This window comes from Phaenicophaeus curvirostris, chromosome 3 (genome assembly GCF_032191515.1).
Source record: "Phaenicophaeus curvirostris isolate KB17595 chromosome 3, BPBGC_Pcur_1.0, whole genome shotgun sequence".
Classification (NCBI taxonomy): domain Eukaryota; kingdom Metazoa; phylum Chordata; class Aves; order Cuculiformes; family Cuculidae; genus Phaenicophaeus; species Phaenicophaeus curvirostris.
Window position 1 is genome coordinate 43,552,954 of NC_091394.1, and position 24,218 is coordinate 43,577,171.

The 24,218-nt window shown below is 38.7% G+C and overlaps 2 protein-coding genes across 2 annotated transcripts in view; one reads left to right on the forward strand and one right to left on the reverse strand.

Moving 5' to 3' along the window:
- CIDEA (cell death inducing DFFA like effector a) overlaps positions 1-24,218 on the reverse strand; it is a 557,707-nt gene that overhangs the window by 128,117 nt on the left and 405,372 nt on the right. The window lies entirely within an intron of this gene.
- SLC9A3 (solute carrier family 9 member A3) overlaps positions 8,838-24,218 on the forward strand; it is a 53,872-nt gene continuing 38,491 nt past the window's right edge. The window contains exon 1 of the mRNA XM_069853777.1: positions 8,838-9,132. Coding sequence (XP_069709878.1) covers positions 8,937-9,132 — 196 coding nt within the window. The 5' untranslated portion in view covers positions 8,838-8,936. The remainder of the gene's footprint in view (positions 9,133-24,218) is intronic.

The window sequence follows — 24,218 nt, forward strand, 5'->3', positions numbered from 1 at the left end:
GATTTCCCAAATCATCATAAAAAAACACTCTCACAGGGAAAACTCTGGGGAATACGTTCATAATTTGTGAGCTATCTTGGCAAAATTTTATTTCCTTATTTATTTTTAATTTTTTTATATTTGTAGCAGGCCTGTTGCTTATGATTCATTATCAAATACAGGCCCAAGAGGAGCACTTTTTGACAAAAAATCAATAGTACACAGCTCCAATTCAAGAAAACTAAGTTTTCAACAAATTAAATAGCAACCCTACATTTTTTAATATTATTTTTTAATATTAGAAAAAGACCCATGTTTATTTCATAAAGATGATAGAAAAGATGGAAGATTAGCAAAGGTAAAAGCATCACAAGTTATTTGCTTATATTTAAATTCAAGTAAACTGTTCTCCACTGCCAAAAGGAAGATTTTTATGCTTTCACTTGTATCTACTTGTTATTCTTTGCCCTGGGAGAGGTGGCCCTGATCTCTTCCATTGCCCAGTTTGCGGAGCTTATCAGACCTTCAGTGGACTAGTTCAGCTTACTAACTAGAAAAGTATTCTGGTATTTTTCTCCTGAGCTATGAGAATGACATTCAGGGACGGTTCTGTTGACTGCCAAAGTCGGCACAAGGTAAGTTGCAAGCTGCATCAGTGAAGAAGCAGAAAGAGATACAAGCTGGGCAGCCCTCTCATTCTTATGGTGTGATCACAAGCACAGAATGGTTGAGGTTGGAAGAGACCTCTTGAGGTCATCTGGTCCAACTCCCCTGCTCAACAGAATGACCTACAGCTGATTGCTTAGGACCACGTCCAGGCTTTTGAATATCTTCAAGGACAGAGACTTCACAATCCTTGCAGGCAAGCTGTGCCAATGCTTGGCTATCCTCACAGTGAAAAAGTGTTCCTGATGTTCAGAGGGAACAGCTCATGTTTTAGTTTGTGCCCATTGCTTCATGTACAGTCACTAGGCACCACTGAAAAGAGCCTAGGTTTGTCCTCTTTGAACCCTCCCTTCAGGTATTTTATACATACACGAGATTTTCCTTGAGCCTTCTCCAGTCCCAGTTTTTCGTTGTAGATTACATGCTCTAGTCCCTTAACATTAGATGAGTTCTCAAAATTTCTGCTCCTCAATGCTGAGATGTTAGCGAAGCTCACCATGTCATTTGAAACTGCACGTTCAGTTCACCAACAATGCAAAACAAAGCTTGATGACTATTCTCAAAGCCAATTCCAAATTTTCTCACGTATCTGAACATTTTAACCTGGAGAAAAGGAATCTGAGAGGAGACCTTATCACTGTCTAAAATGCCCTGAAAGGAGGTTGTAGTGAGGTGGGTGTTTGTTTTCTTCTACCAAGTAACTTGTGATAAAGTGAGAGGAAATGGCCTCAAGTTGCACAAGGGGAGGTTCAGATTAGACATCAAGAAAAATTTCTTCATCAAAAGAAGAGCTGGTGAAGGGGCTGGAGAACAAGTCTTACAAGGAGCCACTGAGGGAACTGGGAGAGGAGGCCAGCACCCTCCTCTCCACAACTTCCTTTCAGGTACTTGTAGAGAGCAATGAGGTCTGAGAAAACTTAGATCTACTGCATAATTTTACTTGTACAGTTTCATGAGAGTAATGCTCTAATGAGTTTCTTTCTTTGTCCCTTTAAAGTTATAACGATAAAAACTTTTTTCAATATAATATTTGATTCTAAAAATGAATTCTTGAAAATTCAGTAACAATAACTCTGATCAAGCCTGCCAGATGCCAGAAATTTATCAAAGTAGATTAATGTAGTTAATTATTAAATATGATCATGTCAAATTAATTTGCATGTTTAGAAAATATCCCTCTTCCTGTTTACACATTCATTTACTGGCTTTAGTCAATTGGTTTATGGTTGCTATTTTGGTAATGTGGAAGTGCATGGCACGTATATGCTGCACACTGTGGCCTTTAGAACTTCAGTGAGATAAGCAGCAATTCAGTTCAAATTCCTTCAATCCAAAGCAGAGAGCCCTCTACTTCAAAAACCCCTGGATGATCTCTTCCCATTCCACTCTACTAATGCCCAATTGACAACGAAATATGTACTGCGTTCCTTTTAAATTGACATATGAAATACTGCATCTGAACTTCTTTAATTTGATTGCGGCTTCTAACAGAGTTAGTGCAATGGTTTGTGATAATTTGGTTTTGCTTCAGTGCAGAACAAAAAAAACAGGACCATCTTAATTTCTTCCAAGTCATGATCAGTATCAGGGCATTCACCTGAAATATATAAGACTCAAGATCACATCTTTGCATTTAATTAGGCAGATTATTTATATAATTATTGGCTCTGAAGTTTTTCCTTCTTCTGTGTCTTTGACCAGGAATACCCTTCTGATCATGTGAAAACTTCCTAAAAAAAAATCATAAAACTTGGTATGTTCTAGTTAAATGTTTTTACTTTAATAAATTGGAATTGTCCAACATATCCCCATCTCTAATGGATCATTCTTAGATATCTGGAAGTTTTTAAATATGCATCAACAAAAACTGACTGTAATATAAAGATTTTTTGTTGATCAAGTTGCCACAATAAGTATTTCAAGCCATAAACTGTGTTGGCACAATTTGTTTGTAGTGTAATTGATTTGATTCTTAGGTTTACCTGACTTAAGTTCAAAGAAACTGCTAATTTTTACATGGTAATTGTTGTACATCAGCCAAGGTTCACTGTTTTCTTTATCACAATTCAGATGAAGAAAAGAAGAAAAAAAAAAAAAGCAAAACTTTGCTCTCAGAAAATCTCAACTACCTTCAAAGATATTTCAGAGGAGAAGTCCTTTATGTGTAATTACAGAGCAGAGGCTTGGATGGGTCATTTTGACATTAGGAGGCATTCTAAAAGTAGCAGCAACTTTAAACAACCATCAGATCCAAGAAGCTCTAGGAAGTTCTGTCTCCAAAGGTCCTCAGGCCCTCAAGCCCCCGCAGACTTCAGAGTCACTTTCTATGCTAGAATAAGCTTTGGACTGCAATAAGTAATAAATTTACTCCGGCTGCTGACTTTTCACATGTTGGATAAACCATCCACGTCTACCTTGTGGCCTACCAATAGAAGCAAGTGTGAATCGCTACCTTACAGGGGCTGCTGCCTGCTATGCAGACCTCAGTCTGTACTTCATAAAGGGCAAGGAGAACACGAGACACTCTTCTTCAATTTGGGTGGTGAGGGGAGACTCCACCTGCAGACATCAGAGATGTTTTTGAACAAGTACTATGTGCCTAGCAAAAGAAGAGTTCTAGGGATTACATACTGACTTCTGTAGGTGAAACCACCTGACTTTTAAGTGTGAACATGTTAAGCTAGGCAGGGGAAACATGAACCGTGGATTTCAGAGAGGCATAGTATACAGAGAATCTGAAGAAGGAAAGATTCCCTCTCAGTAGGTCAGCCAAAAACTAACATCAAGAAGCCCTTGAGCCTAGATACAAAACCAAGAAATAAATGTGAAATTATCATGCTAGAAATTGAAACCATTCTATTTAGCTACATTTGTTATTTGTATAATTTGTTTTACCCCTAAAAAAATCAGGTCTTTGTTTTTCTTTCCCTCTCAGGTTAAACTACAGAAAGCTGAATACCTGTACATGGAAACAGTTCAGAAAGATTCACTTCAGTTTCCTTTCTTTTTACCCATCCTCAAACCTGTAGTTATGGCTTCTGACACAGTCTTTCCCCTAGCCTTTCTAACATAGAGAAAAATTACAATTGATTTTTAAATGCATGCAAATACAATCTCCCTTACGATTAGGAAAATGAGTAGGGACTTGTGTCTTGAGTCTAGTATATGCATTTGTGTTGCTCAGGCTGGTGTGAGTACCTGGAAGAAGGATATGTGGTGAAAACGACAAAGGTAAGCTTGAAGGGACAGAGAGAGACTTGTGTAGGAGTTTAGGTATTGGGATGAAACATCATATACAAAGAGCATTTTGAGTGTATTTGGGATTTTGGTGAGTATTGACAGAAGGCATACATGAAAAGCAAGGAAGGCAGAGACCAGGAGTACAGAGACTAGGAACGGCATGTCAAAAACGCGGAAATGGAACAGTACAAGGAGAAAAGTGTGTAAGATGCAGGCTGTCAGACATTAAAAACTTTGCAGTTACCTTTGACTAGAAGGAAGCCCAGAAGAGTCCTAATGACAATAGACTATTTTTCATTGAAATTGGAACTTAAAGAAGGAGAACTTATAGTACATATGGCATTTTATAAAAGTACATTTTTATCCTGAACATACTATGATAAAAATCTATTAAATATCTGGTGCCATGTAACAGCTTTTTTCCCTGTCCCATGCCCTTTTCACTACTCACTACACTAAGAGCTCACATGGACATAATCCTTCATGGACTGGCCATTCTTAACTGAGGACATAGATTGGGTTAAAGTTTGCCACTTGTACCCTCCAAAATACTACTAGATTACCTTCTAATTTAATATAAATATAGGGATTCATTAGAAACAATAATAGCAGCAACAACAAAATAGAAAAATGTCACAATCTGCTTGAAATGTCTGCCATCTTCAAAAAGATAGGAGGCTGAAATTGAGATATTTGGTAAAAATCCCCTCCGCTTAGAAACCTTAAATTCAGTCATGTCTTGAAATGAGTAGTGAAAAATGCACCTAATTTCCTCTGCCATCTTACTTCCCAGCCAAATACATTTTCATCTACATCTTAGATTCATTCATCCTTACCCTGGTCTTCATTTTGTTCACTTAAACTGGCAGTAATGTGAATAGCTTGAATTAAACATTGCTTCCCAAAGCAGTTTCAGAGGTTCATATTCATCATGCTGTAATGTAATGCTCTGCAATATTATCCAGTTCAGCAATATTTGTCCAACTCCTTACAGCGTAAAATGACACAGTTGCACTCATGTAACTTAGAAGTTAGCAAAATATCAGCTGTTGTACTAACTATAAATTTGTAATTCTCCATTCATTTGCATATAAACCACATTAATTTTCACCAAATCATACAGTTATATCTGTATAATGTCACTCACAACAATTATCATTCTATTTATCTGTGTATACAGTAGGAATTATGGCATAAAAATATACACTGGAAATATATTCCATTCAAAATCCTACCGTAACCTACTTATGTATTTAATAGACGTTAATATTTTAAAAAGTACATTTCCCTGAGGAAAGACAGGAATGATAAGTGATTTGTGATGATTTATGTTGCATCGGAAGATTTTTCACAGCTCATTTGCATATTCTTTGCTACTTAGATTTATTTGTTTTCCTTTATGAAGGTTCTGGGTTCCACAGGAATTTTATCTCATCTTAAACTCATTTGTTGTAAATGCTAATAAGTTAACAGGAACTCTTACATCTAAGTAAGTACAACTGAAATACTGTGTGTTCTTTCTAGAGAAAAGGAATATAAATATTTCAGTTTATTTCTTTGAGGGTGTTAAACTGAAATTTTCTTTCACCTCAGATTTTTAAATGAACCCAAGAAGTAATCTTTACAGGACACATATCATGTGAAGGATGTATAAGATACTACTAATCCTTTCTTTGAGCAATTATTTACAAAATATTTCCAGAAGCAACAAGCCACTGAGGTCATAAAGCCATTATTTACAGTAAGTAGAAATCTTCCATGTGTGATCTTTTTGGAGACTCAGGAAATATCATTTCCTGATTCATTGGGCACTGGAACAGGCTGCCCAGGGAGGTGGTTGAGTCACCTTCCCTGGAGGTGTTTAAGGCACGGGTGGACGAGGTGCTGAGGGATATGGTTTAGTGTTTGGTAGGAACGGTTGGACTCGGTGATCCGGTGGGTCTCTTCCAACCTGGTTATTCTGTGATTCTGTGATTCTGTGATATCAGCTGTTGTGTGATATATCTTTATTGCAAACATAGTACTCAAGATAATGCTTTTTGTTACTGATACAGAATAAGGTCATAGGAAACTACATAAGGGCTTCCATAGAGAGCCTTCAAGAAAATAGAATCCATTAATAAATAAATAAAAACATATTCTTGTACAACTATATATTCTGTACATGAGTTCATGTGTATCCAGTGGTCTGTTGGTTTATCATGTATTCATGTACCTACAGGAGATTTATGATCACCAGTTCCTTCCTGTCCCGTCTGTGTAATTCTAACATATTAATGAATCGCATAAGAATTTCCTGATATGTACAGTCATTAGATATCCAGCCTCCTTTAAAAAATCCCATAAACAGTCAGATGATAGGACAATTGTCACAGATACACCTTGAATCATTGATTTGTTATTGTTAAACAAAAACACAGTGCTGGCATTTTAAATGTTGTAAACCTTGTTTTGAGAAGATTTTTGTTACAAGCAAAGTTATATACTTTTGAAGCAGTGGAACCAAGGCCTTAAAAAGTATTTACAAATTCTAAACTTCTCACAATATCCCTTTCAGGTAGGTTGCTGGGCATTATACCTTCAGCTAAGGAGTATATTAACATTAGCTTGCCTGTACTAAGATGGTACTTCAAACATAGTTTGTTTGCTAATACTGGTTTACCTCCACCAGCAAACTCGGAATTGTCATGTAACTTGGTTACTGTTATCACCATTGTCATAAGTAGAACGTTTCCTAGGGGCAGTCGGATAAGTGATCTTGGCTGCAGCTCCTCCCAGTGAAGTGTAATCCTCTGCACTTCTGTAAATAAGATCCACTGGAGAGGACTTTCTCATATTTTTAGCACAGTTGCATGAATTCTTGATTCCATTTTTCCGAATGACACGGTTAGCTTCAACATTTTCAATAGTAATTTTTAGTTCTAACCCAGTTATCAGTTTGAGCAACTAGATTTGGGAAGAATCATATAGATAAGATGGGACCCTGTGGCAGTTGTGCTGCCCCTTCATCAGCTGCAGCTGAATTCTTTAGCTGTGATATGGTGGTACTTGGAAAAAGTTGTGATAACAGAAACAGCGTGGACAACTGTCCATTGTTCTCCTAATATCGGCCAAAAGAAGAGACATTAACAGCTAGGAACTACAACTATCAATAGCGCTCAGCAATAGGTTACACAGATGATCAGCAGCTACTTACTTCCAGCTGCAATTCTCTCTCTGTAATGGCAATGCACAAAAATGTTATCGGATTGGGCAGAGCCATTTGTACAGCCTTAAAAAAACAGAAGCAAATCCTAAGGACATTTGAGTGCCCAAGTCACATCCCGAAAAAGATAATAATAATATGGGTAGGATTTCACTAGTTAGATACTTGAAATATTCTTGAGGTCCTTTTCTACAATATTTCCTAAATGTAAAGAAAGCATTTTGCGCTCTGTAATGCTTCCTAAGAGTTGTCAGTTCCACCTTCAGATTGGCTCCCGGTTTTAAAAAATTCCTACATGATTTCTTTTTCCATAAGCAATGAAGAATCATGGCAACCCCCCTCCTCCACCAGGATGTTGCCCTGTTTGAAAGAGCGCCCAGCTCAAGCCCTGCACTTGCTCTGAGATAACAACTGAATCTTCGGTGCATTAACTCCAGAGAACTTCCCTCCCTGAGTTCCTTAGCTAAATGAGATTATGTGATAATGATAGACACTCTTAAACAATGACATTCCACGCAAATGTATTGTTTTAATTAGCCACGTAATTGATTTATAGTGTCTGTGCATGTCACTCAGACTTTGAAAAAGTACTTAGCTTTTCTCCCAAGTAATTAAAATGAAATATTTTTAAAATTTTCCAAACATTTTAGGGAGCTTTATCAGGCTCACTTTTGAACTTTTGACAAAACCAGCTGTTATATAAGTAAAACAAAAATGTAGCATTTTTTCCACAAAAAGTCACAGAAACAGTGAGCTGCAGAGCGGCCAGCTGGATTGTTTGAAAGCTTCTGAAGTGTGTGGCAAGGTGGGCACGGCTTTATTTTCTGGGAACACCCTGCTTTGCTGCCTTTTTGCTGCAAGGTGATGACTATCATGGGCACATCTGCCTACAACATTCAATATGGACCTTCCAGGATATTAGGCCAATGTTATCAGGGAGAAAGAAGGATTTGGGGGAAGTGAGAATTTAGAAATGCTTTCACGTTGTAACTATTAAAAAAAAAATAACAGGAAAAGAAGCCAGGTAGTTTTTAATACAGCACATCTGAACAAACAGATACAAGCAGATCTAAGTGGAAAGGCAAACCCTGCCTTCCTGGCGCGTTTTCCCGGAGAACCGTGGGAAAAGCAGCTCTCCGGAGGGCAGGAGGCTGCTTTGAAGACTCTGCCGCATACTCGGTGAGCTGCATCCTAGCGCAATTTGAAGCTGAAAAAACGAGGAGAGCGCGTTTCTTCTGGGGCATGCGGCTAGGATGGAGGGCGTGAGGGAGCGAGGGTGACCCACGGGGCTGCACCTCCGGAGCACCCAAAGGGAGGTTGTGGAGCTTCTCCGGCTCCGAGCTGAGTACCGATCCCCGGCTTCACCTCGGATATGCCCGCAGGAGAACGTACTTTCCTAAACACACCTTGGCCCCTACCGCCAGCTGCTCAGGGCCACTTCTTGCCGAGCGCCGTGTGCCCAGAGCCGAGCCGGGACGGCGGAGAGACCCTGCCCCGCGCCGCCACCCCCTGCTCAGCGCGGGCACCCGCACGGAGCCGCGGGAAGCTCCGCCTCCGACCTTCGGGAGCAGCCTGATAAAGGCAGGTGCGGGCGAGCAGAAGGACCCCGGCTCGAAGCATCTGCCTCTGCTCGGCGCCCCCGACCCGTCCCTGGCTGCCCTGCGCAAAGCGGCGCCTGAGCCGCCCGGCGCAGCCCCGACGGCGGCGGGACGGGACCCTCCGCGCCGGCTCCCGAGGGTCCGCGGTCGAGTCTCTGCCGGGGGACAAGGACCTTGCCCCCAGAGCCCTCCGGAGAGGCGGGATTTCTCCGGGAACGGAAAGGCGGATTTTGTTGTGTGGCTTGGAGATGCGACGGGTATCCGGAGTGGGGTTTCTCCTGGGGCTGATGGCTCTGCCAGCGGTGCTGGGACAGAGGAGCTCGGGAAGCTCTCCAAATAGCAGCCACCCTCAGAGCTTTGCCATCGTCTCTTTTAAATGGGATCATGTCAAGGACCCTTATGTCATCACACTCTGGATACTTGTGGCCAGCTTGGCCAAAATCGGTGAGTTATGTATTAATATCTATGTATAATAGATCTCCCTTTCCCTCTCTCCTTCCCCTTCTCCCATCTAACGTCAGTGAAGGAAGATTATTATGAATCCACTGACCCGTTTTCAGGGGGGTTACTGCAGTCTGTCCTGATTTCTAAGTACTGCTCTGCACGCTGCTTAGCAGTGTAATTTTTCACATGCCCCGGTGGGTTACATAGTTGATTTTACGTGCATAAAACTAGCTTCTGCTTCTGACTTTCAAATACTTGCGACCTCTTGAAACGTTGAATTACTGTTGGTCGCGAGAAAAACATTTTTACAGAAGTGAAACAGAAATTGGACCTTGTTGCTTATACAAAACCTATCGATTATGATTGGTAGCTATATAAAGTAAAAAATAAACACCGTAAACTACACATATGAACTGTATTGCTGAATTACTGAAGGAGCTAGTTTATAGCGAAAGGTAATAGGTATTATCAGACTACCTGATGCAGCTGAAAAATTACGAACTTGAGAGTACACAGAATTTTCTTCGAGAAATTGGAAACAATGAAAAACAAGGACTTAGTTTAACTTCAGCGTAGTTTAAGCAGATTTATACGAATGCTCTGCCTTGTGTTCTGAATTTTGTGACTTTTCCATAAGCAATCTTATACCGATACTTTCTTTGCTGAACTAGAAGTGCCGTTGTTTAATAGGAATGTACGTTATTTGCTTGATGCTATTATTTTTTATTTACCTTTGAATCTAAAGCCAGACCTCCAGTTTGGCTGACATTAAAAAATGTCATTTTCAATTTCCAATAAATCGTCTCTAAAATCAGTCTCAACTCAGAAGGTATGATCAGCTGAAAATCCTACTAATATTTTTTCTGTATTTGTACTGTTAATAATAATTTGGGATACCAAAATCACATTTCATGGGGTTTGCATATTACAGAGAATGAACAATGTAAAAAGATGTACTTAGGGATATTCTGTCCAGCACATAAGTTAAATGCAGGAAGAGTTGGGTGGAAAATGCAAATGAAACATTTAAAAAATGAGATGTAAGTAATATATAAGTGATATTGTTAAGAATTTCTTGGTATCACTTACTTCACCACAGATATAACTAAATTTCTTTACCTGAATCACTGTTGGACTACATCTTGAAAACAGTTTGTGTTCAGATTGCTGCTGCATTACCTAGATTACACAAAAATCCAGTTTTGTTTTAATTGACTTTTATTGGTGGGTTTTATGAAGTAGTCCTCAATATAAACTCTTGATAAAGCGCTAATTGTCCTCGGAGTTGTGGAGCGAATGTTGCTGGTTCCTTTTTTAAAATACTTTGCACTTCTTTTACAACTGCTAAGAGCCTGTCACTTAGAAGTCAGTAGTATCCATCATCAGCTCCATCCCTTTTTTTTTTCTTCTAAAGCTCTCAAGCTTTGTGCCTTTCTGTCTTCACACTAGTAGTTGCAGTCCCATACCACTCCAGATATTGTCTCTGAAGAAGACAAGTCTGAAGACAAATACTGTATTCCACAGAGAGCCTATGAATGCTCCTGCTTTCCCCATCAGTTACAAATAAAATACAGAAAGGCAGACACGTACACTCACTGTTCAACAGCTAATTAAGACAGCATGAAGGTGTTCATTTGAATCAGTGAGAAAGGGAATTAAAAAAAAACATCTTGCCAGCCTTTGTGCCTTGCTGTGTCAGATTTCTGGTCTACTTTCCAGAAGCCTTATCAGACTATTTTGAATGGCGAAAATGCTATGCTAGATCAAAAAAGTTTCATACATTCAAAAAGCAGACAGGAAAATAACTGAGGAAGAAAATACAGAACATCTACTTTTGTGTCTCTTACTTTACTACCTGAAAGAGGGAAAAGGTTAAATGCTTTACATGAGTTAAAATGCTGGGTTTGCTGTAGGTATTTCAACAGGGGAGGAGATGTTCTTCTACGTGCAAACCCGCTTCTTCATGTCTGCAGAGGCTGGGAGAGATATTGTACTGGTGGATGATAGGCAATTGGGTCAAAGGTGTTCTGGGACTTGTAGTTGGTAGCTGGGGATGAAAAGTGTGTAAGAATACTTGCATTAAAATAACCTTAGGGGTTTGGTGGTTTGGGTTTTTTTTCGGTTGGTTGGTTTGTTCTTTGTCATGCTTTGGTTTGTTTTTTCTTTTTCTTTTTTTCCTTAAAGTTCATTATGTTAAATGGCTTGGAGAAATGTGTATTTGATTCTTGTGGGTCTTCTGGAACTTGATGTTCATGTTGTGTGCATTCAGAATGTAAACAGGTGCTGCCAAGATATTCTGCATCATAAATTAATGTATGTGAAATCTCATAAGCACCCCAAATACATGATGAAATGTATAGCTTTTACTGTGTAGTTGCATACAAATTCTTAAGGTTTTTATATTGAAAATTTCAAAGTGGAAGTGAAATTTGAATCCAGGGCATCTAGTAAATTTGTTTTCAGGAATGCCCCAATACTTTGGATAAGTAAGAGGTGATTCAATAACAATGAAAAAACACTTAGGAGAAGGCTGGCCTAGTGATATCTCTGAAGGATAACCGTGTCAGACAGCTTTTGAAACCCCAGGAGGACATGGACTGTAAACCACACTGTATCTCTAAACTTACCGAGCCATGGGTTCCTATAAATGCTCTAGTTTCTGCACACCTAGCCCTCTTTGTATTGTCTCAAAACTTTTCTGAGAAAGGAGCTCTTCAGAATATTTTATTAACACAAACAATTGCTGTGGAGAATTTTAAGCATGCTAGGGATGGGCTAGGGAAAGAACTGTGAAATGCAGGTCTAACAACCCATCTGATTTAGACTCCTGGGGAAATATTTTCTTTGAAACAAAGGCCCAGGTCCCGAAGTCCTCTTCCTGGCATTTTAGCACTAGTAAAATTGTCAGTTACTTAGAGAAAATTATTTAGGGCATTGTTCTAATAACAGCAAAAAAATGTGGGAATAGCTCGAGTGGGCAGTTTGTCAGTAAATAGCATCTTTAGGAAGAAATGTTGAAGGATGTTTAGCAGAACTTTATTGGAAATACTTAACTGAAAATGGAGTCAAACACTAAAAAGGTGAGGATACCTCTGGACCCTGCAACGCTTAAAACTACCAGCCTTGTTATCATTATAGTGCTTGTTAAAAGCTGCTTTCATTAGCAAGGAGTGGAAGTCGTAGAATTCAGAAGTCTGGATTTGGCTATTTTCCCCATATCCTGAGCAAGATAATAATAAAAAAAAAAAACTTTAATTGTGAACTTGGGAGAAGCTGGAACAAATTGGCATACTTACAAAGGAGGCATATGCATTTCATTCCTGGATATGCTGTTTTATTGTCTATCTTCTAAGGATATTTCCTATCTTACAGAAATGCTGTAAATTTGTGCTGGCAACTGTGTTATATGACTGAGGTGTCTTAAGTTAGTAAGATGCTGTATTTCGTCTTGCAAAATGCTGATTAGAATACCTGCAGGCTAGGAATGTTAAGTACTGTAAAAACTCTGACTTTTAAGTAATAAAGTCAGAGTTTTTACAGTACTTAACATTCTAGCTGCAGGTATCTAATCAGACATTTCTGCAAGAAGAATACTTAGCATTCATCTAGAATAACTTTAAGACCACCGTCAGTAAATTAACTACAGTTGCGCAAATTTACAGCATTTTCTTTCCACTTTAATCTTGTAACTTATCCTTTTCTTGTCTGTCCTTCCTATCTCCCTGAAACACACATCTCTCCTCTCTCCCTTCCCCCTTCAAGTTTTGCAAGTCTCAAGGCTTAATTATTTATAGTAGGGAAGAAGATATCAGGGCAGTATAATTGGACAAGATTCAAATTACACCCCCTGATGAATAGCTAATGTGCAATGGCAACTTGTGTGAATTATATAGGAAAACAATAGCATTTTGAGAATGGCCCTGAATTGAATACAGTTCAGGCATGCATACCTGAGAAAGGATCTCTGCCATCAATTACTTACAGGCACCTGTGTGCAAAGTGCTTGGCGTTCTCTGTAGAACAAAGGAATCCTTTTAACACTCTGGTCTTGGGATTGTTAAAACCATTGATTTACCGACTTCAGTGCTAAGGCCACTTAAGAGTGATCTACAAGCCCACGAAGTGACTGTAAATCTCTCATGATAATGCAGCAGACCACGGGCCTGTCAGTAATAAGTGCCAGCAGCAAACTCTTTCAGGTGTGCACAGGCTTTGTGAAGTTCTGTAAGTTACAGACCGTTAAAACAAACGTGGTAAACTGCAGAGCATGGCTGGTTGGCTGTGTTCTGATATTTTGATCCCTTTTTGTAAAACAGCTTACAGAGTACTCACCTCTACAAAAGGAGTGACTTGATGCCCAGTTGGCTGCTAAGTAAAGCACTGTAAAGTCATAAATACTGAAACAGGCTGACAAGGAAGAACTGACTGAGATGGAACGCAAGACCTCAAGTGGAAAGACTTTAATTGAAGCACGAATGTTTAATATTTATTCATGGAAGCAGAAAACTGGAAGATATTTTGAAAGGCTTATACAAAAGCAGGGTTTTAAAGTAGATGAATCTGGAGAATTTTCTCCTTCCAATAACTGGAAGAAGTCATTCTGAATTCACTAATAAGTGCCTGGGTGAGTTCTTCTGGTTCATCTATTGAATAAAAAAAGGGATTAGGGTTTTTGTCAACAACTAATGTTAAAATACCAGTAGTCAAAGAAAAGAAGAAAGAAAATTTCCAAATAGATTGTATACCGATTTCAAAAAAAGTTTTCTCTGCTTCAGTTACATTTTTTTTAAAGTAAAAAAAGTGGATATTGGGAGCTTTATGTATTGCTTTAATTTCACAAGTTGGGATTTGAGTCAAATATTAAATGTTCAGAAGCTGTAAAGGTCTTGAACCATTAAGATTTCATAATAAAAATCTCCCTGTGCAAATAGATTGTAAACTGATGTCTAAACATAAAACTGATTTTCTGTCAACTATTTTGTCATAGTTAAAACTTTCTAACTCCTTTGTTAAAATTAATATTGCTACATTGATTTGGTGGTATATTAGTATTCCAGGGACTAAATTACATGGGTTTATTATAAGAAGGTTCTATGTTAGTGTAAGTACATCAGTACTAACAGTTATACCGGAGTTGTGTTATACAGTTATGTGATCATACATTAAGTATAGTTATAGTATGGAGTCCTCAATGAACATCTGGATGTAGATTTTCAGGCCTTGACAGCTTAGACGTATGGCTAGAAAATTCATTTAGTAAATATTATTTAGTGGTTTAAGTGGTTATAGTACTGGTGGTCAGAGGGAATGATTGCTCTTATGTTCTGATCCATAGTCTAGACTTTAAGCTGCTATAGGACTTCATTTGAATTAAGTTGCCAGATTTTCCAATGAAACAGCTATGGTGCTCAGCTATCTCATCCTGTTTAGTTCTGGGGATGACCTTGGTATAGCAGTGAACTGGGGAAAAGTAATCTTTCAAATTGGGTCAATCAGTGATAAGTGACAGTGTTTAAGGCTAAAGTCAGTGATATACTGCTCCTAAGACGTAACTGTGTCTGAATCTGATGGCTAGGGAGAAAGAACACAGGAATACATGATTAGTGTTTTGTAACACAGGCATCAGTTTGACATTTTGCTGGACACTGGGTCTTTCACAGAGTTCACGGAATTATGCAATCATAGAGTTGCTGAATGGTTAAGGTTGGAAGGGTCCAACCTCTCTCCTCAACCAGGGTGACCTACAGCTGCTTGCCAAAGATCATGTCCAGACAGCTTTTGAGTAGACTCCACAATCCTTATGGGCCACCTGTAGCCATGCTCAGCCACCCTCACAGTGAGAAAGTGTTTCCTGATGTTCACTGGGCTCCACTGAAAAGAGCCTAGGTCTGTCCTCTTTGCACCCTGTCAGGTACTTATACATGCAGATGACATCCCTGTTGAACCTTCTATTCACTAGGCTAAACAGTGCCAGCTTTCTCAGTCTTTCCTCCTAAGTGAGATGCCCCTGTCCCTCAATCATCATGCTGGATTCTCTGTAGTATGTCAATGCCTTTGTGATACAGAGGAGCCCAGAACTGGACAGAGCACTCCAGGGGTGGTCTCATCAGTGCTGATTAAAGGGGAAGGAGTACTCCTTTGCCTAATGCAGCCCAGGATACCAGTAGAATTCATTGCTACAAGGGTACAAGGCTGACTCATGCTCAATTTGGTGTCCACCATGACCCTCAGGTCATTTTCTGCAAAGCTAGTTGTTAGCTAGGTGGCCCCCCACAGATCTCTGGCACATGATGTTGATCCTTGCCAGTTGTGGAACTTTAAACTTCTCCTTGCTGATCTTCCAAAGTTCCTGTCAGTCCATTTCTTCAGCCTGAAAGGGCCTCTCTGTATGGCAGCATGAGCCTCTGGCCTATCAGTCACTCCTCCCAACTTTGTGTCGTCAAAAAACTCTGCCAAATCATCATCCAGATAATTAATGAAAATGTTGAACAGCACTGGACCCAGTACAAACCTCTGGGATCACTTGTCACCGACCTCCAAACAGACTTTGTACCACTGATCACCACTACTAAGGCCTGACCATTCAACTAGCTGTCACTCTATCTCACTGTCTGCTCATCCAGACCCTGCAGCAACAGCTTTGAGGGGCTGTCATCCAGACCCTGCAGCAACAGCTTTGAGGGGCTGTGAGGCTCTTAAGGAAGACAGTGTCAAAAGTCTTACTTGGAGGTGCGGTAGACACTGGCTGCTCATCTACTAGACCTGTAATTTAATTATGTAAGTTAATCAGGCGGGTCAAGCATGACTTCCTCTTTTTAAAGCCATGCTAACTACTCCTGAGGAATTTCTTGTCCTTTATGTGCCTGGGAATGGTTTCCAGAATTAGTTGTTTCATCAGTTAGACCTTAAGATATTGGTGCTTGGATTAGCAGTGCTCATACATAGATGGAGCTTTATCCACATTCTACCTGGTCAAAGAAAGCAACCCAAGCCGTTTTGGTGGAATCTGTATACTTCCATTAACTGCATGCTAATATTCAAGATGGGGGAGAATACATAGAGGGCATATTGTGGCCACAATAGACATGCCATATATTAAAGAAAGGAACGACAGGGCACCAGCACAAAATTCAGCTCTTCTCTAACCTGAGTGCTTTCTGATCAGAGTGGCTTCAATTTTCTGATACAAATGGCTTTGACTCTTAGGTCACCCACTGTTCTGCATTCTCGTAGCTGATACATGGTATGTTCCATCTCTTTTTTTAGACAAAACACTCTTCAGGATGAACTGATAATGAATAGTATTACAGGACAAGAGGGAATGGCCTCAAGCTCCGCCAGGGGAGGTTTAGGCTGAACATTAGGAAAAATTTTTTCACAGAAAGGGTCATTGGGCGCTGGCACAGGCTGCCCAGGGAGGTGGTTGATTCACCTTCCCTGGAGGTGTTTAAGGCATGGGTGGACGAGGCGCTGAGGGACATGGTTTAGTATTTGATAGGAATGGTTGGACTCGATCCGGTGGGTCTCTTCCAACCTGGTGATTCTATGATTCTACTTGATGGGAATGTGCTGTGAAATCTATTAAGAGAGATAGTATCAAGCTCAAGCAGTAGCTAGCTGATTCAGCAGGAATGTGTAAACTTGGAGGTAGTGGTTGTAGGGTTCCCTGCTTCCTGCAGAACAGAATGATAGATCTGCTTCCTACAAATCTCTCTTCTGCCCACAGCTGTATGCCAGAAAGCATACTTCTGCAGTCCTCCTCTGTACTAGGTAGATATTACTTCTGAGTCTTCCATATACCTGAATTGCAGCAATGCTACTTCAGAATCCTACCCGAGTTTCCTCATTTCTAATGGGATTTTTCTAAAGAAAAATGCCTTTGTACCCCTAAAAAAGAACACACTTCCCCTAAAAAAATCCCCTCAAAACCCAAATATAAAAATCCAAGCTAGCCAACCAACAAAAACCTCTCGGACAAAACTGGATAGTCCATTATTATAGTTCTTTCCGCTCCTGTAGGAAGAACCATGACGTTTCTGAGTCCATGATAGTTATAGCCATGGTGGTTTCCTATCATTTACTTACATGATACTCATTTTTTTCCTATCTTCATTTCACTTCACAAAGGAATGTGCAAGCTCTGACTCTGGATAGGAAAACATTTTGACTGTTGAACTGTGTTTTATCAAGGTATGTTACTGGAGTGTAGATAAAGATATTTTAAGCTCAGGTATCTGTTTATATTAGTTGCCATGGAAAATCATTAGTAGAGAAGAGTATATTCTTTTTCTAAGTAGAAATATTGCATAAATACTGTATTTATTCTCATGTTTCTTTAATACTTGCTACCATAGATGCCATGTTGAAAAGATACTATCTTTTTTTTGTAGAAAAAAATGATTTAAGTTGCATGCCCAATCTTTCTAGTGTAACAAGCTGAGTAAGGTTGTTTGTGTTTTTAAAAAGTGAGCAGTTTTTTGATGATCAATATATTGATCAATGGTGAAAACAAGTAGGACAGAAAGAACTGTGAGAGAAAGGGTGAGATGGAAGCTACAGACAAGAGTGCTATTACATATGTTGCATAAAAATGATGTCATTGAATCATGTGGAAAAAAATTACATTATATAAGAAATAAATGTATTAATTAAATGTCTTATTTTCCTAATTTCCATTTTTAATGATAAAGAAGATAAATATTTTGTCATCACCAGAGGTTTTCTGTTAACATATTTTCCATTCACTGAAAGGATTTTGTCATTTTGTCAACTACTGCCTGAAGGATTCTATCAATATTCTGCCTGACAGATTCTATCAATAATATCTTACTACAAATTAGCAAAATAAGATTTTTTTTTTTTAGGCTTTGCTTCATAGAGCTTCAAGTGGATAGCTTTTTGTCTTGGGCAATCTGTCCTTAGGGAGACCCATCCAGTGGCTCTACATGTTGTCCTATGGAGCATAGCATATCCTGGAGGACGTTACCTTTTAGAAGTGAAAAAGAACATGCATAGCAATGTTTAGTTTTTCCCATTAACAAGGCATTTCCTAGACAAGATGAATAGTGCACATCACTTTATTCTCTTCAGTGTTAGGGTATGTGTTCCCTCTAATCAAGGAGCCATCTTTCTGCCTGCTCCCAGTAATGCTATAAATCTTCATTTTTTCTGGGCTTTTAAAAGGTGGATTACATATCTGGCAGTTGCTGCATTGTTAGGTATAAGCACGTACAGATCAGCAACAGGTTTAAAAAAAACCTGTGTTATGCAGCTATCCACAGCTGCAGAGTTCGAAGGGCCTTTCTATTTTAGGTTTTACTTTTTCTTTTCCTATTGTTTTTGTGTTCCACAGTTTTTCATGCAACCAAGTCTTAACGATTCAAGTAAAGAATGAAAGATAGGTTGTAAAGCAAGGAATGTGGTAGCTCACTCAGGCCACTTATCTAGGTGGCTGTTTAGCATCAATAACAGACCCTGAAACTTATATGCTGTAGTCATGAAAACTTAAATTGCATGATCAATAAATTGTCTGGAAAGAGAAGGCTGTTTTTGTTACTTCATTCTTAATAATATTTAGAAGACCACGATTTTTAATCAGAAATAAAGAACATAGCAAGTTCATAAACCACACTTTTTTCTTCACAGTGTAATAGATGGCAGCATTAAAGTAGGTGAAAATTAAATGCTTTGTAATTCACATTCCCCCTCCCCCTTGCTCAAGTTAATTCAGTCAATTTTCAGGTATTCTGTGATCTGAAGATAAGGTTACTACATTTCACATGAGTCTGAAAAAAGGATGGTCACATTTATGATGGGAGTTACGGGGAATAGCAGTTCATTAGTATATAATACATGAAACTTATTTGCAGCCTTATGTTCCCTAGCATTTAAGTAGACTAAAGTACATCTTGTTTTCATGTCTTGAATACTAACACTGAAGAAGGTGGTAATTAAGTGAAAAAATAAGGCTTTTTGCTTTGAGACGAAGATAACTCTTTCTGTACGCTCAGGAAAGCATCTTAATTCTTCAACCTTTCCTAAGGAAAACAGCATAGTTGACCTTACTAAACCCCATAGTTTTCAAGGCATGTTCACTTAGTTGGTGTTTGAAAGGATGAGGTTGTAAAAACACAACAGGAGGAAGTATGAAGTTTCCTTCTGTTTATTGTGATTTAGAAGTAAAGACCAGTCCAAGACAAACCTGCCACTATAGGTGGAAACTCCACTTGTATATGGGTATTGAAGCTCTTTTGTCAGGAAAGATCTACCTCAAAGTAAAGATGAATGGTCTATACCTATTTTTTTCTTCTTACTGCACGGTGTAGCATGCGTTCTCTGTCACATGATGGAAGACCCCAGTGTGCTGGAAGGCAGTAGACTCTTGTCTATACGCCCTCATCTGATAAATGTTTTATGATGAAGTCATACTACAGCCAACAGTGGCGTTTATGCCTAAAACACAGCATTTGTATTTGGGACTGCAGAAAACCTGGTAAAGAGCCCCATGCTTTGGGAACTGCTTGTCAGTTAAGAGTATGGTGGAAGCACGTCACCCAGCAGACTCAGTTGCTGACAAACTAAACGCTCATAATTGAAATGAAAATAGTAAAATATATCCTGTATATCATAAGGTTACTTAGATGCTAGTGAACACGGCAGAAAGCAGAGAGTCCAGAGATACAAGGAAAATTAAGGTAAAACTTGGCTGTTGTTGAAGTCTGTTGACAAAAGCAGGACTAACTTACTTGAATTTTTTATTTTGTAATTGATATAAAGCCGTGTTGGTTCAGCTAGATCTTTCTGTCAAGTTGATGCTTTTTCATTCCTGTATTTTTTTTACCAGAACCTATCCTGGCATTTTTATGCATATGAAGATGCTACACTAATCCTTTTGGAATTAAGTTAACATATACAATTTTCTTTTAGTTATAAGCTTTCTCTCGCTTATGATTTATCTGTGTGTAAATAATTTAACTCCTTTTACTGGACATGGGCCAGTAATGTCCACTTGCAGCCCAGAAAGCCACCTGTACCCTGGGCTGTGTTAAATGAAGTGTGGCCAGCAGGTCGAGGGAGGTGATTCTCCCCCTCTGCTCAGCTCTTGCAAGACCCCACCTCCATCTCTGGAGTCCTCAGCACAGGAAAGATGTGGACCTGTAGTAGTGAGTCTAGAGGAGGGTCACAAAAATGATCAGAGGGTTGGAACATCTCTCCTATGAGGAAAGGCTGAGAGAGGTGAGTTTGTCCAGTCTGAAGAAGAGAAGTCTTTGGGGAGACATGACTGCAGACTTTCTGTACTTAAAAGGGCCTTATATATATATAAGATATGTACAAATTTTTAGCAGGGCTTGTTATGATAGGACAAGGGGTAAAAAAAGAGATTCAGACTAGATAAAAGGAAGAAATTTTTTACAATGAGTGTGATGAAACTGAAACAGGTTGCCTAGAGAGGTGATAGATGCCTCATTCCTGAAAACAGGGCTCTGAATAACGTTGTCTAGTTGAAGATGTCCCTGCCGTTGGACTAGATGGCTATCAAAGTCCCTTCCAACTCAACATATTCTATGATTCTACTGAAGTTTAGTTCACATAAATGTGATGGTAGAAGAAAAAAAGAGGTACTACTGTGCAAGTATCAGGTGTAACGTTTATTGATTCATAGAATAGATGGGTTGGAAGGGCCCTTAAAGTTGATCTAGATCAACCCCGCTGCCATAGGCAGGGACATCCTACTATATCAGGTTACCCAAGGCCCCATCCAACCTGGCCTTAAAAACCTCCAGGGATGGGGCATTTGATTCATACTGAATGCTTGCTGCTCTCAAAAAATTAATCTTTGCACAGATGTTTTTAAGAATATATGCAAAAAAAATTATCCAATGTCAGAAAGAAGGACTATATAGCGGACATTTTTCTATACAGAGCAAAGAATTGTATGTTGATATAACTTTGTACTGTGTATCATATTTAGTCTGTGTGTGTGACATTCTGGGATGTTTTTTAGTTAGGAAAATTTGTGTCTGGTTTCTACCCTCCTTTTTTTTTTTTTTTTTTTTTTTTAAACAAGCAAGCAGTCATCTTCAGTAACTAAAAGGGTTTAGTTGTGAGCTACTTTAAATACAGCTTTAGCCAGTTTTCCCCTCCTTTTTCTTTCTTCACTGTGGACAATTGGCTTTAACAAATCTCCTTGTGAACCTCCTTCTGCATGCTAATCTTTCTAATTTTTCCTGCGTATGCACTACAAAATACAAATCCATAAATTGAAAAATAGCTGTCTCATCATCGTGTTCCTAACTGTATTTCAAAACACCAAGGACACCACTTACTGTTTTTCCTGCTGTTATCTCAAATGAGATAATGAAGGAATGAGAGTTAACATATTACTTAATCAGAAAAGCTGTGAGGACAAAAATCAAAAGCTCATTGAATGACAGCAGTATCTCAGAGCCATTTTCAAGAAAGAATTCGAGGAAATAAATTAGGCTCCACTTTGGTCTTAGATCCATGTGAAGTGCCTGGATTTCTGAGCAAAATTACTTCCTTTATGGGCAGGAATGAGTGCGTTCAGTGAGGAAGGATGTAACATCATCTGCACTCTACTTCCAATGCCAGAAACTCTGAGGTTTGGTTGGTGAAAATTATGCTTCCTTAAAGTTCTGTGGAACAAACATGCAAGGTAGTGTGCAAGTATTTTAACGTGAGAATCCTTGCCTGTTTCTTTCCCACACACTGCCTTGCTCAGTTCTTTATCATCTCTCTGACTAGTGCTGATGACATTAAAAGATCAATTCTCTTATTAAGTATACTCCACAAAGGGAATTGTATATGGAGAAACAGGTGATTGACAAGTGACTTCATTTGACTTTCTTAGAGGAAAAGGTTCCTACTTGCTTCTCCATCTAGTGACAAATCTTTGGAATCCAAAAACCTCCTACAGCCCTGTAAAAATCTTAGGAAAAGCCTCTGTCCTTTATCTGTTGTCATTCTGGACACCTTATGGCAGTAGAAAATGTTTCTCTTAAGTGTTTCAAACTTGTTGGAAAAAAATTAATCTCATCTAGAAAATCTGAAATTACCAAATTCCTAGCATGTGTAAACAACATACCTGAGTTTCTGAAATTACGTACAAGAGTTGCAATCCATCATCAAACACTTATCTACCTGCTGGAACATCTCCTACCACACAAGACCCTGGCAAAATTTTGAAGCTTCGCAAGGTGCCTGGTTAGCATTCTTTTAGTGGAAACTAGCCAAGTATGGGTTTTTAAGTTTGTTTTCAGTTTTAAGCAGGAGCTCCTTGACATTTGTGGTATCTTTTCTTTTTCAATGGACATCACTACTAAATTTGAATACCCTAATGCTTATTTAATGTTATTTAATGCGTATTTATGTTGTAATCAGGAATGCTTCCACTAAAATCTGGTGCGATTTCAGTTGTAATAATTAAAATCTTGGCAGGGTGAATGTAGGTAGCAGGAAGCAAGGCAGTCTAACAGGGCTTTGAAAAAGTGCTTTCCTACCCCATGACTTGGAGCAGCCTTCTATGAAGGCTATTCTCCCTAGCCCTTAGGCATTAATTATGTCCATTTTGCCCTTTGTAACAGGCAGGAATCCTTTCTGTGCCCTCCAAGAAGCAGTACTGGGGAGGAACAGAAAGTCCCTAAAGTATAAGGAAATGTTCAGAGTTTCAGCCTGCTATTAGGTATTATTTCTTCTTTATCTTTTTCCTTGTTGTACACTGGACCTGCACCAAGAAGAGCAACTGGTTCTGTTTTGTGTTCAGACTTCGATAATTCTTCATACAACTTCTCATGGCACCAGAACAACTGTTTCCATATATTACTAGTATTCGTTTCTTTGCAGTTCTTCGTCTGCAGGAGCGAAAGCCAAAACATTCTCATAACGAGACATGTGTTTTGATTCATTTATCATATTAAAGTGAGGTCAAAAGGAAAAAAAAATTCTGAAGTTCATAGTGTGAATTGAGTTAACTTGGCATTTCTTGGCATTTCTTTATTTAACTGAGTTATCGGAAGATAGTTTAGTATTTTAAAAATTAAAAATAACTTTTGCTATCTCAATAAACTTCAGTGAGTTTTTGAAGATGTTTTTAAAGCTGGAGCAGTTGCAAGGCATACCACTAATAGAAAGTAAATTCTACCTTGTTTTCATGCCTCAAAATGCTTTTTTAATTTATATTGTAAAATCAGCCAGATTTTTTCAACCTCACATAATAATTTTAGATAAAACTACTTTGGAGATTAGGAAATTGCCACTAATTCTGCTTACATGTTAAAGGGTCAGTAATAACTGTAATTAGAAAAGTTAGAGAAACTCACAGTAATCCTTAACTGAGTTTAGTCTGCAAGGAATATTAACTTGAGAAAGAAGATTATCTTTCAAAATTAAATCTAATACTTCGCATAGGCAATAGGTTTTTGGTACTTTTGCTGTCCTGTTTTATATCCCTCAAGGTGTTTCTAATGTTTCTCATTTTGAAACATTATTTTTGATTGTTCCCATTTTTCTTTAACTGCTGTTCAGTTCCATAAGTGCCAAATGCTACCACACATGCACTGCAGTGGGACTACTCCTTCAAAAAAGAACTATTTGGTGCAATTATGATAAACTCAACCTGACTGTTTAAGCTTCATTATGTTCTAAGTGCATAATCAGGCTTATATAGATGTAATAGTTGCTTACTCACACACTACTTTGAATTTGACTTGAGGCTGTCTTTTTATGTTATGACCTATCAGCTGGGAACCTTGACCTGTGTGTTGGCTGCATTTTTAATTGCTACCATATTTTGTTAATTGTTCACCTACAAAGAACAGTGACCTAAAATTTCGTGTTTAATGAGCTCATTACAATGCTGCACACCTTGGAAATGGTGATCATTACATATGTGACAAATAAAGAAAGATTTCTTGATCTGGATAAAACCAAACTTGAAATAGTTGATTTAAACAAGATAAGTATGAAGGACGTTTTGCCTTGCTTAGGAAAAATATATTATGTATGAATAGTAGTAATAGTCATGCTCATGTAGTATATTTTAAGACAGTAGCCAAGGACCTATACCA